Source organism: Amblyraja radiata, chromosome 1 (assembly GCF_010909765.2).
Source record: "Amblyraja radiata isolate CabotCenter1 chromosome 1, sAmbRad1.1.pri, whole genome shotgun sequence".
NCBI lineage: Eukaryota > Metazoa > Chordata > Chondrichthyes > Rajiformes > Rajidae > Amblyraja > Amblyraja radiata.
In genome coordinates this window covers 24,980,528-24,999,037 of record NC_045956.1, presented here as the reverse complement: position 1 = coordinate 24,999,037, position 18,510 = coordinate 24,980,528, and the positions used below count along the sequence as shown (strand labels likewise).

Here is an 18,510-nt window from a genome sequence, read left to right as displayed (position 1 = left end):
GCTGATAGCCATTTTGTTTCCCCGAATAGGATATCTAAAACTAGAGGGCATAGGTTTAAGACAAGAGGGAGGAGATTTAAAGATGATCTCTGGAGCACATTTTTTCACACAGAGTAATTGGCCTCTGGAATGAGCTGCCAGAGTTGGCAATGGAGGCAGGAACAGTAACAACCGTTCGGAGGCATCTGGACAGGTACTGTTACATTGGACCAAATGCCCATTGCTATGCTGTATAATTGACTGTAAAGATTGCAGCTTACCTTCTGCATTTAATTATGTACTCATAATATGTATGAATATATGATGGGAGTGGTATAATAATGCACGTCCCTTTCCCAAACATAATTCTTTACACCATTGTTGTGTTTTGAGAACAATCCCCGTCTCTATAATCGCAACAAATTTATCAAGGATAACAATGAAAATTTAGTCAGAGCTTTCCAGCGCATCCCATCTATACTGACCATCATACCCATCCATATTAATCCCACTCACCTGCAATAATTTCATACACCTTTAGGCCTTGCTCCTTCCAAGCAGCTGTTAAATGTTGTTACTGTTCCTGCCTCCACCGCCTCCCCAGGCAGCTAATTTCAGACAATTTTAGCATAAGACCATGCACAACTTCAAGCATAATCAGGATATCCACATACCTTGAAGAACACAATGACATATTTTGCTCCTTTTTGAGTGATGTCAAATAAAAATGCTTCCACCGAATAGAAAAAGTGCAAATTCTGCCCTTCATAAAAGTTGTTATTTAGTACATGTTGAACCATTAATGAATCCCCATCGATTACAAAAAATTCAGACTCTACTGAATCATGCAGCAAGCTGGCACACCTGCAAGAAACGTAATAAACAGCATTACGAAGGCAAAACTTTAACTCCACCAAGAACACGACAAAGCACAAGAACAAACACAAACTGATCAAAAAGAACTTCATTAAAATTTGACGGGTAATGAATACTGTAGATAACTGAACAAGGATGTTGCATTGAGTCTCAGAAGAAATTCAGTAAGATTCCAGAAAACATACATTAAAAAACCCCATTATAAATTACTTGAAGGCAACCTACTGACAAGTAGGAAATTAAGGCAGAAGTAGGAGGTGGGATGGGCTAACTCGTGCATTACAGAATTAGCAGGACGTGATTAGGGGTATCACTAAGATAACTGCAGAAATGTAAATGAGAAACACAATGCTGCAACAGTACACTGACAGAAAATCATGTCACCCAAAATGGTGACAGATGGAGTTCATTACAAGACAGATTAGGATCATCCATATTGGATGATAACTCAGTTTCTTAAATGGCAAAATGTAACCATGCATAAGCAGCCGCACGGAGCTCTGGAAGACAACATTTAAGAAAACTTGGTTCAGTTTTTGGCACGTCAGATGTATTATCCTTCGACAGGGTACAGTGCAGGCTCTGCAATAAATACCACGGTTAAAATAATTAAATTTATTAGCACAGGTTGCAGACCTAGCATGCAGATCTCCAAACATACAACCATAGAAGGACGCAAGGTGTTCAAGATGATTACACAACTTGACATGGAACTATAACTTGCCAGAAAATTGGTGTCTAAGCAAAAAACCTTGCGCAAAGGGTCACAGAGACTACACAGGAAATATTATTTCTACATAAAATCCACAAGTCTCTTCTGAAAATGCTGTTACGGCTTGATCAGATTTTGCATATGGGATTGATGGATATCATTCAAACAGAGATTAGGATGATGTATAAATTGGGTTAATAAGAGATCAGTCACAATCTCACTGAACAATACAACATCCTCAAGGCACTGGGTGGACGACTGAAGCACCTTACTTACCGGTACTTAAAATATTCAACTGAATCCAGCATATTTAATGTAGAAATCCAAATGATTTTAGTATCTATTTTACTTACTGTACTTTTCAAAGGGTCTAGATATTTGCATTACCACTAAAATATTTGATAAATATTTGTCTTTTCCCAAATGGAGAATTGGGACACACAGCCCTCCTATCCAGAAATAAAACAATCTCAGCTAGCTCAAGATAATTGTTGTAGGTAACAAAATAAATTTAAAATATATTTTTCTTGACAAGATGTAATAAATGATTTATATGAATGATTTCAAGGGCATCAAGGGTTGCTAAATATGCTGATAGCCAAGGAGGTAGTAAATTGTGAACACACTCAGAAATTCCTAAGGACATTAATTAAATGAGTGGCAAATTGATTATAACACAGGAAAATAAGAAATTGACATCAAAAAATGTAAAATTATTTAAAAAGCAAAGCTGTGGAGCTTTGTGACAGGAGGATCCAAGTGCCCTTGAACACAATTTGCAGAAGACCACAGCAAGTAATAACAGAAGCTACCAGAATCTTATTGTTTAATGTAGAAGGAAATTAATAAGAGCAAAGTTAAGTGTCAGTTATGTAAAGTGATTGATAAGACTACAAATTGAAAATAAGGTCTCACTAATTAAGCAAAATCTAACTTCACTAAAAGTAGTTGGGAAGGTTTACTGGACTGATAGATACCACAGATAAATTGTGTAAGAGGAAAGGCTGGACAGGTTATGATTTTTGTTTGCTTTAATTTAGGATGGCTGTGGAAAGTTATTCATTTAAGACAAAAGTATATTTTTCCATCTTGGAGGTTCCCAAGTCTTTGGAACGACTTTCCTCAAAAGGGCAGTGTAAACAAAGGTTGGAAGAAGGGTCTCCACCTGAAATGTCACCCATTCCTTCTCTCCAAAAATGCTGCCTGTCCTGCTGGATTACACCAGCATTTTGTGTCTATCTTCTTAAACAAAGGCTTTGAGGTTTTTTTAGAGCTAGCAGAGGTAGAAATAATCTTCCAAGGCAAAGAACCGATGCAACAACAGTGAGACGCTTTAAAATATTTTTTTTAAATCAAATGGTTCTGTTGGGAAGAGCAACCAGTTAACTCAGTTTATAAAACAATCGTATTTTGGGATGACGTTTATTTGTTTTTGACAAAACAATTTTGCAAAAGAGGGCAACTTCCGCCCGTCGATACCATGTGCTATCTCCATCTCGCTGCAGCAAGGTTTCACCGCCGGATGTGAGAAGCAGTTTGAAGAACAGATTCCATTTTAGTGACTTGATGAAACTGAATAATTTTAATTCTGCTGTTACAGGGAGAGGCAATCGCCATTTTTATTTTATTTTTATTAAAAAAACATTTTTTTAAATCCACATCGCAATCCTGCAGTTCTAGTTTTTTTTATATATAGAAACATATAAGCCGGTTACTCACTCGGCCCTGGAAAGTTTGTTGACTAAAATGCTGGACATTCCTTTGAGAAACCTCAGGTGCTTTTGCAGATCTGCAGATGGGAGGGGGTGGGGGAGAGAGAAGGAGGGGGGGGGGAGCGAAGGGGGGGGGGGGGGAGAGAGAAGGGGGGGGGGGGAGAGAGAAGGGGAGGGGGGTGGAGAGAGAGAAGGGGAGGGGGGGAGAGAGAAGGGAAGGGGAGGGGGGGGAGGGGAGGGGAGGGGGGGGAAGGGGAGGGGAGGGGGGGGAGAGAGAAGGGGGGGGGGGGAGAGAGAAGGGGAGGGGGTGGAGAGAGAGAAGGGGAGGGGGGGGAGAGAGAAGGGGAGGGGAGGGGGGGGAGGGGAAGGGGAGGGGGGGAGAGAGAAGGGGAGGGGGGGAAGAGAGAAGGGGAGGGGGGAGAGAGAAGGGGAGGGGGGAGAGAGAGAAGGGGGAGAGAGAGAAGGGGGGGGGGAGAAAGAGAGGGGGGAAGAGAGAAAGAGAGGGGGATAGGAGAGAGGAGGGGGGGCAGAGAGGAGGGGAAGAAGAGAGAAGGGGAAGAAGAGAGGAGGGGAGGGGGGAAGGAGAGAGGAGGGGGGGAGGAGGGTGGGAAGGAGAGAGGAGGGGAAGGGGGGAGGGAGAGAGGAGGGGAAGGGGGGAGGGAGAGAGAGAGAGATGGAGAAGGGGGGGGGGGAGAGAGAGGGAGAGGAGATTAAAATGGTGCCGATGAGCCCGTCGGTTCGCCCATACCCTACAAACCGGGCCTCCTCCTCCTCCTCCTACCACCAGCGGGCCCCGGGCCGAGACACACACAAATGATGGAGTAACTCAGCCGGGCATGGCAGCATCTCTGGAGAGAAGGAGGAGAAGATGTTTCAATGAAAGGTCACACCCCCACCCACCAGAGACGCTGCCCTGCGCCGCTGAATGAGTTACTCCAGCTTTCGTTGTGTGTGTGTAGGCCCCACCCCTCCATTTTGTGTGTTTTGGCCTGTCTGCAGGAGCCTGTCCTGTGCAGGGGCCGCTGGCCTGGCCTGTCCCGGCCTGTCCGAGCCTCTTACCCGGCGGCAGCTTGGCCTCGTCCCCCGGGCCCTGGCCTGACTCGGGCAGCTCGGCGCCCTCCGCCTCGTCCAGCTCATCTTCCGACAGGTCGGAGAAAACCTCCTCGGGCTCATCGTTGTCGTCGTCGTCCTCCTCCAGCAACGAGCTCTCGCCCTCCGACTCCGAGTCGCTGCTGAAGCCGCTGCTGCCTTCCAGGGCCTCGGCGTCTCCTGAAGCCATCGCTCGCCGCTCAGGTTAGTCAATGGGGTCGGGTCACTGTGAGCTCAGGCTCAACCTCCGTGTCGCACCGAGACAGACAGACAGACAGGGAGACAGAGAGAGCGCGGCTACGTGGAGCCGCCCAGCAACTGCACTGACTCCACCTTCAAACGTCCCTGCAACCAGCCCTGCCTTTCCCCTTCAAATAAAAGCAGCAACAACTAAATCTGCACTATCACTTTCTGTTTCTTTTTCTTCCCACGCACAAGATTTCTGTGCCCTCCTCGCCGAATTGGAGAATTCAGATTCGTGGCACTTCCTTTCCCAAAATAAAACACTCTCAGCCAGCCCAAGATAATCACCACCTAGCAGATTGAAATCCAGGTGAACACACAGTTAAAAAGACAAGAGGAGGACACTAGCAAAGATTACAGAGGAGCTATAAGATCTTTGGACACTAGTGTTCAAGAAGGAACTGCAGATGCTGGAAGATCGAAGGTACACAAAAATGCTGGAGAACCCCAGCGGGTGCAGCAGCATCTATGGAGCGAAGGAAATAGGCGACGTTTCGGGCCGAAACCCTTCTTCAGAGGAGGACACTAGGTGAGTACATAGAGTTAAAAAGCAAGAGGAGGACACTATGTTAATACATAGAGTTAAAAAGACAAGAGGAGGACACTAGGTGAGTACATAGAGTTAAAAAGACGAGAGGAGGACACTAATTGCTGGAGTAAATCGAAATCAAGATGAAGAGAATTAAAAATATATCAATTTCACTGAACAGTTCAGAATCCTCAAGGACTGGATGGACTACTTGAAGAAGCTAGCTCATTTAAAATCATGAGCCGAATTCTGAATATTGCATAAAAATCCCAAAACAATTATTGCTACTGTACTTGTTAAATACTCCAGATATTTGCAATATCGCTTTCCAATTTTTTGATAAATAATGTGTGTAATTTCCCGAATGGAGATTCGTGGCCCTCCATTCTGGAAATAAAACAGATTCAGCTAGACAAGATAATTATAGTAAATCGAGATCAAGAATAACAGAATTAAAAAGACCAATCACAATCTTACTCAACATTACCATATCCACAAGTACTGGATGAGCTACTAAAAGAACCTTGCTCACTTAAACTCTTAAACCGAATTCTGAATATTGCATGTAAAAATCCAACAATTATTGCTACAGTACTTGTTAAATACTCTAGATATTTGCAATGGGTGACGTTTTGGGTCGAGAAGGGTCTCGACCCGAAACGTCACCCATTCCTTCGCTCCATAGATGCTGCCTCACCCGTTGAGTTTCTCCAGCATTTATGTCTACCTTCGATTGTTCCAGCATCTGCAGTTCCATCTTAAACAACTAGATATTGAACACATAGAGTTAAAAAGACAAGAGGAGGACACTAATTGCTGGAGTAAATCGAGATCAAGATGAAGAAAATTAAAAATATATCAATCACAATTTCACTGAACAGTACAGATCCTCAAGGACTGGATGGACTACTTACCCATTCTTAAAGCCCTCCATTTCTTCCTCGACCGCAGAACCAACCAATCCCTGTCTACTGATACTCTCCTCCGCCTAGCGGAGCTGGTCCTTACCCTGAACAACTTTTCATTTGACTCCTCCCATTTCCTCCAAATACAAGGCGTAGCTATGGGCACATGCATGGGCCCAAGCTATGCCTGCCTCTTTGTCGGGTACATCGAACAATTTTTGTCCGATGCATACCATGGCCCTATCACCAAACTCTACCTCCGCTACATCGACGACTGCATTGGTGCTACCTCCTGCACCCATACACATCTCACTGACTTCATCCATTTCACCACTAACTTCCATCCGGCACCCAAATACACCTGGACCATTTCCGACACTTCCCTACCATTTCTAGACCTCACTATCTCCATCGCAGGCGATAGACTACTGACCGACATCTACTATAAACCCACTGACTCCCATGGCTATCTGGACTACATTTCTTCCCACCCTGCTTCCTGTAAGGACTCCATCCTGTACTCCCAATTCCTCCATCTACGCCGCATCTGCACCCAGGATGAGGTGTTTCAAACCAGGGCATCGGAGATGTCCTCATTCTTCAGGGAATGGGGAATCCCGTCTTCTACTATAGATGAGGCTCTCACCAGTTTCTCTTCTATACCCCGCGACTCTGCTCTCACTCCCCATCCCCCCACTCGTAACAAGGGCAGAGTCCCCCTTACACCCGACCAGCCGTCACATACAACAAATAATCCTCCGACATTTTCTCCACCTCCAACGAGATCCCACCACTGGCCACATCTTCCCATCTCCTCCCGTCTGCTTTCCGCAGAGACCGATCCCTCTGTAACCCCCTTGTCAATTTGTCCCTTCCCATCCAAACCACCCCGTCTCCTGGCACTTTCCCTTGCAACCGCAGGAAATGCTACTCACGACTGTGTTCCTGCATTCGACACCAACACCATCGTGTAGTTTGCAGACGACACAACAGTGATTGGGCTGATCACCAACGGTGATGAAACAAAATACAGAGCGGAGGTGCAGAACCTGGCGGATTGGTGCTCACGTAACAACTTGTCACTAAACACCTTCAAGACCAAGGAGCTGATTATTGACGTCAGGAGGTCCCATAATGGAGAATACGCCCCAATCTCCATCTACGGGGACAGTGTGGAGAGAGTGTCCAGCTTTAAGTTTCTGGGCACTCACATTTCAGAGGACCTCACATGGTCCACCAACACCGCTGCGCTGGTCAAGAAGGCACAGCAACGATTGTTCTTCCTGAGGACATTAAAAAAGACTGGCCTGCCCCAACAGCTGCTGACAACCTTCGACCACTGCACCACAGAGAGCATATTAACGTATGGCATCTCTGTGTGGTATCTCAGCTGCACGGAGGCGGAGAGGAGAGCTCTTCAGCGCGTCGTCCACAGAGCGCAGAGGATTATTGGGACACAGCTACCAACCTTGGAGGGCATCTACCACACACGGTCCCTCAGGAAGGCCGTCAGAATTCACAAAGACTCCTCACACCCTTGTAACGGACTGTTCGAACTACTTCCCTCCGGCAGACGTTACAAGGCCTTCTACACCCGAACCTCCAGACTCAGAAACAGCTTCATTCCCAGAGCTATAGTAGCTCTGAATCGGCCCTGCTGAGTGCCCCCCATCCCCCCTGGACTGTCTCCCTCAGATGGTCACGTCGCACCGTTTATTTTTATTTTTTATTTTTTTGACATCGGTTGGAAGCTGCTTACCAAATCTCATTGCACTGATGTGCAATGACAATAAAAGATATGATTATTATTATTATTATTATTATGCTATATTTGTCGCTTTACCTTCCCCCTTGTCTCCATTCAAGGACCCAAGCAGTCTTTTCAGGTGCAGAAGAGGTTCACCTGTGCCTCCTCCAACCTCATCTATTGCATCCGCAGCTCTAGGTGTCAGCTGCTCTACATCGGTGAGACCAAGCGTAGGCTTGGCGACCGCTTCGCCCAACAACTCTGCTTGGTTCGCAATAACCAACCTGATCTCCCGGTGGCTCAGCACTTCAACTCCCTCTCCCATTCTGAATCCGCCCTTTCTGTCCTGGGCCTCCTCCATGGCCAAAGTGAGGCCCACCGTAAATTGGAGGAGCAGCACCTCATATTTCACTTGGGCAATTTACACCCCAGCGGTATGAACATTGACTTCTCCAATTTCAGGTTGTCCCTGCTTTCTCCTCCCCTCCCCAGCTCTCCCCCAGCCCACTGTCACCGTCTCTTCCGTTCTTCTTCCCGCCCCCCACCCTCACATTAGCCTGAAGAAACTCTCGACCCTGAAACGTCGCCTATTTCCTTTGCTCCATAGATGCTGCCGCACCCGCTGAGTTTCTCCAGCATTTTTGTCTACCTTCAATTTTCCAGCATCTGCAGTTCCTTCTTAAACATTCTTTTGCAATATCGCTTTCCAATTTTTTGAAAAATAATGTGTGCTTTTCCCGAATGGAGAATTGAGATTCGTGGCCTTTTTTTTCCAGAAAGAAAACAATTTCAGCTAGCCAAGATAATTATATAACATCGAGATCAAGCTGAACAAATAGATTTTAAAAAGACAAGAGAACACAGTGCTGGAGTAACTCAGCAGGTTAGTTCGGCAGCATCTATGTAGGGGGGGGGGGGGGGGCGGAGGGAGATAGAGGGAGAGAAGAAAGCTGGAAAAGGGCAAAGCACGGCTGGTAAAAGGACCAAGATGGTTTTTGACAGATATATGGTTGGCACAAACGTGGCTAAGAACAGTAGGTGTAAGACAGGTTTGAAGAGTTGCTGATTGTGAAGCCAGGCGAGGAAAGCAGCAGGGGTGGGGGAGAGAAGAAATAGGTAGGAGTGAGGAGTGGAAAAGAGGGGGGGGGGAGGGGGGGGTGTGGGAGAGAAAAGGGGAGGGGGGGTTAGCTTGAGGTTACCAAAAATTGGAGAATTCAACATTCACACCGTTGGGTTGTGAGCTACCCAAGCGGAAGAAGAAGTGCTGTTCCCATAGTTTGCATGTGACCTCAAATTGACAATGGGGGAGGCCCAGGACAGAAAGGTTAGTGCGGGACTGGGAGGGGGAGGTAAAATGGTTAGCAACTGGGATATGCAGTAAGCACTGGGGGACAGAGCAAAATGATCGCCAAGTCTACGCTTTGTCTCACTGATGTACTGAAGGCCACATCGCAAATACCGGATGCAGTAGATGAGGCTAGAGGAGTTGTACATGAACATCTGTCTATCCTGAAAGGACTGCTGGAGTCCCTGGATGGAGGAGAGGGAGGAGGTTTAGGGATAGGTGTCACGTCTCCTGCAGTTGCAGAGGAAAGTACCTGGGGAGGGGGTGGTTTGGGTGTAAAGGAGGAGTCAAACAAGGACTTGCGGAGAGAAACCGTGACTCTTGTTGGGATCACTTTGGAGGTTATAGAAATGTTGGAGGATGATGTGTTGGATGCAGAGGCTGGTGGGTGAATAGCGAGGACCAGATGGACTCTATCTTTGTTCTGTCGGAGGTAGGTGGAGCAAGAGCAGGACTACGGGACATAGAGGAGAAGCGGATGAGGGATCCGTGTATGATAGAAGGGGAAAAGCCACGTTTACTGAAGAAAAAGGACCTCGGATATCCTAGAATGGAATGTCTCATCTTGAGAGCAGATGCAGCAGAGACGGAGGAATTGAGAGTAGGGAATTGTATCTTTGCAAGAGGCAGGTTGGGAGGAAGTGTAGTCCAGATAATGTGGGAAGTCAACTATAAACAAAATCTCCAATTTTAGGTATCTCTAACCGGCCCCCACCCCCCCCCCCTTACTTTTCTTATCTCTAGCCTTTATTCCAACCATCTGTCTATCAGAAACCCCCCCTCGCCAGTGTCGACCTATTACCTGCCACACTTTGTCCAGCCTCTCTTTTTCAAATGTTCTTCTCACCCAACAATCTGAAGATGGATCTCGACACAAAACGTCACCTATCCATGTTCTCCAGAGATGATGCCTGACCTGCTGAGTTACTCCAGCACATTGTGTGCTTTTGTGTATTTTCCAACATCTGCAGTACTTTGTTTCTATGAGTTAAAAAGACAGATCAGTCACAATCTCAATGATCAGTACGAAATTCTCAAAGACTGGATGGACTACTCTAGCTCATTTTAAATCTTAAACTGAATAGACAATCGACAATAGGTGCAGGAGTAGGCCATTCGGCCCTTGAGCCAGCATCGCCATTCAATGTGATCATGGCTGATCATCCCCAGTCAGTACCCCGTTCCTGCCTTCTCCCAATATCCCCTGACTCCGCTATCTTTAAGAGCCCTATCTAGCTCTCTCTTGAAAGTATCCAGAGAACCGGCCTCCACCGCCCTCTGAGGCAGAGAATTCCACAGACTCACAACTCTCTGTGAGAAAAAGTGTTTCCTCGTCTCCGTTCTAAATGGCTTACCCCTTATTCTTAAACTGTGGCCCCTGGTTCTGGACTCCCCCAACATCGGGAACATGTTTCCTGCCTCTAGCATGTCCAAACCCTTAATAATCTTATATGTTTCAATAAGATAACCTCTCATCCTTCTAAACTCCAGAGTATACAAGCCCAACTGCTCCATTCTCTCGGCATATGACAGTCCCACCATCCCGGGAATTAACCTTGTAAACCTACACTGCACTCCCTCAATAGCAAGAATGTCCTTCCTCAAATTAGGTGACCAAAACTGCACACAATACTCCAGGTGTGGTCTCACTAGGGCCCTATGCAACTACAGAAGGACTTCTTTGCTCCTACACTCAACTCCTCTTGTTATAAAGGCCAACATACCATTTGTTTTCTTCACTGCCTGCTGTACCTGCATGCTTACTTTCATTGACTGATGAACAAGGACCCCAGATCCTGTTGTACCTCCCTATTTCCCAACTTGACACCATTTAGATAGTAATCTGCCTTCCTGTTTTTGCTACCAAAGTGGATAACCTCACATTTATCCACATTAAACTGCACCTGCCATGCATCTGCCCACTCACCCAACCTGTCCAAGTCACCCTGCATTATCATAGCATCCTCATCACAGTTCACACTGCCACATGGCTTTGTGTCATCTGCAAATTTGCTAATGGTACTTTGAATCCCTTCATCTAAATCATTGATGTATATTGTAAATAGCTGCGGTCCCAGGACCGAGCCTTGCGGTACCCCACCAGTCACTGCCTGCCATCCTGAAAGGGACCCGTTAACCCTTACTCTTTGTTTCCTGTCTTCCAACCAATTTTCTATCCATGGCAGCACTCTACCCCCAGTACCATGTGCCCTAATTTTGCCCAATAATCTCCTGTGGGACCTTGCTTTCTGAACGTCCAGGTACACTGCATCCACTGGCTTGCCCTTGTCCATTTTCCTAGTTACATCCTCAAAAAATTCCAGAAGATTAGTCAAGCATGATTTCCCCTTTGTATATCCATGCTGACTCGGACTGATCCTGTTACTGCTATCCAAATGTGCCGCTATTTCATCTTTTATAATCTTCAGGCTAACTGGTCTATAATTCCCTGTTTTCTCTCCCGCCTTTCTTAAAAAGTGGGATAACATTAGCTACCCTCCAATCCACAGGAACTGATCCTGAATCTATAGAACATTGGAAAATTATCACGACGATTTCTAGAGCCACTTCCTTAAGTACCCTGAGATGCAGACCATCAGGACCTGGGGATTTATCAACCTTTAGTCCCATCAGTCTACCCAACACCATTTCCTGCCTAATGTGGATTTCCTTCAGTCCTTCCGTCACCCCAGATCCTCTGGCCACTACTATATCAGGAAGATTGTTTGTTTCCTCCTTTGTGAAGATAGATCCAAAGTACCTGTTCAACTCATCTGCCATTTCCTTGTTCCCCATAATAAATTCACCTTTTTCAGTCTTGAAGGGTCCAACTTTGGTCTTCACTAATTTTTTTCTCTACACATGCCTAAAGAAGCTTTTACTATCCTCTTTTATAGTCTTGGCTAGCTTTCTGAATTCAGTATATTCCATGTAAAAATCCAAACAATTATTTACCTATAGTACATCAAATAGATTAGACTTTTGCAGCATCACTTTCCATTTATTTGATAAATAATTTGTGCTTTATTCGGAATGGTGAATTACGATTCATGGCCCTCCTTTCCAGAAAGAAAAACAATTTCAGTTAGCCAAAATAATCATCGTAGATAACAAATCTTTTAGAAAACAAATATTTTTTCAGTATGACAAGATGGTGTGAATGTTACTGGGATTACTGTTGAGGTTAGAATCGTACAGTTAATATGTATGTTTAAAGGCAATAAAGGTATGTTTGCTACGTGTGCTGCTGGCCAGGAAGAAAGTACATTATGAACACACATAAGGAAACTCCAAAGGAACATCGATCAAGTAGGGTAAGATTTGGCAAATGAACTATAATATGCAAAAATGCTCCACCCCTTCAAATAAAATTAACACAAATTATTCACTTAAAAAGAAATTGCTTCTCATTTCCATTTCAAGCTGCAATCTATCAAAAGAATGAAGTTCCACTGGTTACTATTTTTGTCTAAAATTTCTGCCTGTACATGATCATATCCCTCCATTCTCTGCCTATCTAAAAGCCTCTTAACTCCCACTATTGCATCTGCTTCAACCACTACTTCTGGCAGAGAGTTATACCAACTCTGTGTATAAAACTTGCCCTATATATCTCCTTTAAACTTTCCCTACCTAATCCAAATGCCCTACAGTATTTGACTTTTCCACCCCAGGATATAGGTTCTGACTCTCCCTCAACTATGCTGCTCTTCATTTTATATATTTTTGTCATGTCTCACCTCAGGAGCCAGAGAATACAACCTCTCCTCATAGCTAACACCTTCTAATCCAGACAGCATCCTGCTTAACCTGTTTTGCACCACCTCTAAAGGCGCCCCAGCTTTCCTGTAATGGGACAACCAAAACTGCTCTCAATGCTGCCTACCCAAAGTTTTATACAGCTGCAACATGACTTCCTGACTCTTATGCACAATGCCCTAAATGATGAAGGTGCGCACACTGTATGCTTTCTTCACCACTCTATCGACCCACTTGTGTTGCTACTTTCAGGGAGCCATGCTATAGTATTTATCCTGTATCTGCACACTGTGGATGGCTTGATTGCAACCATGTACGGCAGAGTCTTTTCATTGACTGCTTAGCACACAACAAAAAGTTTTTCAATGTACCTTGGTACATGTGACAATAATAAATTAAATTAAACTAAACTATGGACTTGGACTCCCAAGATCCCTTTAAGCATCAATGCAGTTCAGGGTCCTGCCATTAACTGTATGCTTTTCCTTTACATATATATGTACTACCAAAGTACAACACCTCACCCTTGCCCTGATTAAACTCCCTCTGCCATTTCTACGCTCATATCTGTAACTGATCTTTATCCCGCTCTATCCTTTGATAGGCTTCCTCAATCTTTGTGTCATCTGCAAACTTACCATTTACAATTTTGGTGTTATCTGCATTCTTTCTAACCAGTCCACATTACATCCAAATTATTTTCTTAAATCACAAACAGTGAGTGCAAAGTGCTAGCTCTGATTCCTGCAGAACATCACTGGTCACATATCTCTAGCCAAAAATACACCACTCCACTACTACGCTCTCTCTCATATGAGTGACCCAGTTCTGCATCCAAGTTACATAATCACTATGCATCTTAAGCTTCTGGGTCAGCCTACCATAGGGGGACTTGTCAGATGTCTTACTAAATCATCCACTATCCTACCCTTACTGATCACCTATGATCTGCCCCATACAAAGCCATGCTAACTATCACGAATTAGTCCATTAACTTCCAAATGCGAGTAAACCCTATCCTTAAGAATCTGCAATAACTTCCCTACCACTAATTGTAAAACTCAATGGCCTGTTATTTCCCGGATCATTCCGATTGACCTTCTTAAAGAATGGAACAACTGTAGCAACTCTGCATTCCTCTAGCACCTCACCAAAGGCCGAGAGTGGATACAAAGATCTTTGTCAAGGCCCTAGCAATCTCCTCTCCCGCCTCTATCAATAACTTGTGATAGATCCCATCAGGTACTGGAGATGGTCCCAATGTAATGCTCTTCAAAAGATTGAACACCACCTTCTTGATCCCAAAATGTCTTCAAATATTAAGAGGGATACTTGGAGACAGAGTGTTTTGGGCCATGGTTATGTATTGACTGGGCAATTCAAGTTGAAACTAATAATGTTAAGAATAAATTCCTGGAATTAATATAAGATATATTTCCAGATCATCATATTGGGGAACTGACTGGGAAACAGGCTATTTTAGATCTAATCCTGTGCAGGGAGAAATAGTTAATTAATGACTGTTACAAAAGGCCCCTTAAAGAAGAGCAATCAGGATATGATGGATTTTTTACTGATGCACTTAATTACTTGGTAAAGTACTCAAGATTTTCACCATTTCTCCACTTTCCTATCACAAAACTATGACCTTTACAGCCTCTTCCAGGTCTTTCTGTTGTTCTGAGCTCTAACAATTTTTGGCTGAGTGAGACACATTTACATGGTTGTGTTGTCCATCATCTCTGGCTTCCTTTGGAAGTTCCGTGTCAGGTGTTTGGTCGCAAATCTGAGTATAATTGTGACCTATATGTGATCATTTTTGTTTGTACCAAATTTAAATAGCGTACATGTATTAGAAAGATTTTGAACAAATATGTTCCAAATTCCCATGATACTACTTTCCTGAGAGTTAGATTGGAAGAAAATGCTTACCATTTTCCATAGCAATTTGTAATTCAATCTGTAACCAAGATTTCAATTTGAATTTTTTTTAAACTGGAAGTTTGAGGGACAGGTTGGCCATGGTTGATTGGGAATACATTGAAGAATGTGACAGAGGATAGGTAATAGCTTGGAATTAAAGGACCAAAAATTATTTACAATAAATGTGCATTCCTTTAAGGTGCTATGACAGAACAGGAAAAGTGTTCAAATATAGATTACAGGAAAGATTAATAAAAAGTAATGGAGATAAGAATTAACCTTAAATAATTATGAGAGGCAAAGATAGAGTGGACAGTCGAACCTTTATTCCAGGATTGAAATTCAAAGACTAGCGGGCATAGCTTTAAGGTAAGAAGGGGAAAGTTTAAATGAAATGTGCGGGGCAAGTACTTTACTCAGAAGGTGGTGGATGCCTGGAACATGCTGCCAGAGATAATGATACTCTGGTTCAATGGTACTTGTGGATGCAGATACAATAGTGGTGTTTAAGAGACTTTTAGAAAGGCACAGGGATATGCAGGGATGGAAGGTACATGGATCACGTACATGCAGCGGAGATTAATTTATCTTTGTATCCTATTTGGCACAGATATTGTAGGCCATTGGGCCTATTTTCGTGCGGTAAATTTCTATGTTCCAAAGGTAGCAATGTTACAAAATTTTGAGATTTTAAAAATCAAGTCTGCAATTTATCCCATCAGATAAAGCATAAAAAGAAGTTTAATTTGACACCTAATTCACTTTCATATCTTCAGTATTAAAAAAGTTATGGCCATTTTCATACTCGGAAATTAGCATCTTGTTCCATATTGCTTTTCCATTGACTTAACTCAAAAGCTGTTATCAAGGACAGTCAAAAGCCCATAACTTTCTTAAAAATTAAGAGAACGGAATGAAATTTTCAGTTATTATAGATTGAAGCATTCTGAAACGAATATGAAACAATCTTACTTGGATGACCTGAAATTAAAGCATATAATTAGTTAGTTACCTTATTGTAGCTAATTACCAAATTCAATTACTAGATCTATACATCTATCCATTTCTTAAAAGGTTAACATTTTTAAATAGCCTAAGTGTCCAAATAACATTCACACAAGAATTCACAATATAACATGATTTTTAAATCTCATTGTCATGAATTTATAGGCCAAATGGAAGGAATTTAGTGTTTAATACCCGTAAATTAATGGCCATTTAAATAATCTTGCGCGTGGGATTTTGAGGAACGCGATCGATTGGAACGTTGCATTTGCGGTGAATTTAAACCCATACCGGCAGGAAAAACACTGCCGGTTCGTATATGGGGCCTAAATCACGTTTTCGCAACGTGAAATTTTGATTATAGGCATCCTAAGAAGCACGTTTATATGTAAAAATAAACGGCTTACCTTGCTTTGTCCCGTACGTGAGATCCATCCCGTTGTCGGCGTTGACGGCTTTTGTAGACGATTTTTATTTTACCCCTGCTATTAAATTATCCAGCGCTGTTTTTAAAAAACTTGATAAAACGGACGTCGGAGCGATTTTTCTTCAGCAGCTAAACAGCCTGACAAAGATCGATTTCAACAGGCTGGAGAAAACGGCATTTTAAACCCGCCCCTTCTCAAAGGCGCCAAAGTCGCGCACACGGCCAGTGGCAGAACTGCAGCGCCGCTGAATGTAAGTTTTGTAACATACCTACTAAAGGATGGCAAATGTGCGACAAAGTGGCATGACAGATGGTGTTGCCGTCCTACAGCTCCTATGTCCTGGGTTTGATTCTGAGCTCTGATGCAGTGTATGGATTTTGGACATTTTCCCAGTGATCATAGTGTTTCCTTCCAGGAGTTGCAGTGTTCTCCATTGTCTCAAAGATGTGCTGGTTGGTGAGTTAACTGGCCACTGTGTAGATAAATGCAAAGGAAACCATTGGAAAGCTGATGGAAAAGTGAGGAGGTTAGGTTACAGGGAATAGGTGGGGAATGAGATTGATGGGATTATTGAGAGTCAGCATAGATTCAATGGGTTGAATGGCACTCTTCAATGCTGTAAAATTATTATTGTAATATATAAAGTTGACCATAAAAGTAGGAAGACCAAGTGGATTAGGAGCAATTTAGAACTTAGCAAAGGATAACCAAGAAATTAAGAAAGAATATATGTAAACTAGTGAGAAACATAAAAATAACTATTCTAGGCATTTGAAAAGGAATAGACCAGTGAGGAAAAATATGGGTCCCTTAAGGGCCTGTCCCACTTGCGTGTCCGTGGCACGCAAATTATGCGACCTCGTGGTCGCGTTGAGGTGCACGGGCATCGTATGGCCGCGCGGAGCCGGTCTCACTGAGAAGCACGGAGGGGTATGTAATTGTGCGCGACATCGCGCGGGGCTCTGAAATTTATGTTGCAAACAAAATCTTCGCGCGCCAACGTCCTGTCGGGGAACTGACGGCCAAAGTGGGACCCTGGCGCAACGCAACGTCTCACCTCAAACAGCAGCAGAAGCAGGCAGACGATCGCCGTGATCTACTCCCAGAGCGGGGCCAAGAAAATTGAAGATAGATACAAAATGCTCGAGTAACTCAGCGGGAATGGCAGCATCTCTGGAGAGAAGCAATGGGTGACGTTTCGGATCGAGACCCTTCTTTCAGACTGAAGAAGAGTCTCGACCCGAAACATCATCCATTTCTTCTCTCCAGAGATGCTGCCGGTCCCGCTGAGTTACTCCTGCATTTTGCGTCCATCTTGAAATTACGTCACGCGTTCCAGACGGCTGTGCGGTCGAATGAAGTTGCGCCGGACCTTCACGGGACCGTCGCGTCTCAACGCGACCACGAGGTTGCGTAATTAGCGTGCCAAGGATACGTAAGTGGGACAGGCCCTTAACGATAGAGACAGGCAAATTTATAATGGGAAATAAGAAAACAGCAGAGGAATACTTTGTTCTATCTTCACTGAAAACACAGGAAACCTAGAAATAGTGAAGAAGCACGAGTTAAAAGAAAGAAGTAAAAATAAAATTCCTATTAGTAAACTAAAAAAAAATTAGAAAAACTCTTTAAAGAGCCTGAAAACTGATAAATCCTAGATTTTTGATAGAAATGTTATAGAGATATTGGATGTTCGAGTTATCATCATTCAAGTTTCTATAAATTCAGGAATGGTTCCTGCAAATTGGAGAGTAAAGGGGCTGTCCCACTTAGGAGACTGGAACGGAAACCTCTGGAGACTTTGGGCCCCACCCAAGGTTTCCGTGCGGTTCCCGGAGGTTTTTGTCAGTCTCCCTAATAGTCGAAAGTGGTTTCCGCTTCTTCTATGTTCCGGCGATTATTTCAAAAACTACAAAACCGACCGCGACTAAAAATAGGTTGCCGTTTTAAAAATCGGTAATTTTTTAGTTGAAGCCGGTTGCGATGCTAGTTGCCGGAGGTTGCCGGTGGTTGTCGGAGGTTGCCGGAGGTTGCCGGAGGTTGCCGGAGGTTCAACCGGGAACCACCGGGAACCTCCGGGAACCGCACGGAAACCTTGGTAAGACCTCCCTGGTGAGAAAAGGGTTAAATATTAACATAAGCATGTGAAATTGGTCACACCTGGCCATGCTCAATCATAATTGCAGAGTTTGGAAAAGCCTCCCAGGTTTGCGTTTAAATCATTTAGAACCATGAGAGCAGGGAATGAAATAGTTAGG

The 18,510-nt window shown here is 44.0% G+C and overlaps 1 protein-coding gene and 1 long non-coding RNA gene across 2 annotated transcripts in view; both read right to left on the bottom strand.

Moving 5' to 3' along the window:
- The window catches only part of LOC116971830 (probable ATP-dependent RNA helicase DDX60), an 82,697-nt gene extending 78,035 nt beyond the window's left edge, over positions 1-4,662 (bottom strand). Inside the window, exons 1-3 of the mRNA XM_033018966.1 lie at positions 4,339-4,662; positions 3,287-3,356; positions 654-843 (exon numbers count right to left, since the gene is read on the bottom strand). Coding sequence (XP_032874857.1) covers positions 654-843; positions 3,287-3,356; positions 4,339-4,558 — 480 coding nt within the window. The 5' untranslated portion in view covers positions 4,559-4,662. The remainder of the gene's footprint in view (positions 1-653; positions 844-3,286; positions 3,357-4,338) is intronic.
- A 470-nt stretch (positions 4,663-5,132) lies between these two features.
- LOC116970801 lies at positions 5,133-5,983 on the bottom strand. Its single transcript, XR_004411324.1, has 3 exons — positions 5,920-5,983; positions 5,610-5,612; positions 5,133-5,262 (listed from the first exon to the last, which is right to left on the bottom strand). It is a non-coding gene; the product is annotated as an uncharacterized LOC116970801 (long non-coding RNA).
- Between the last annotated feature and the right edge of the window lie 12,527 nt (positions 5,984-18,510).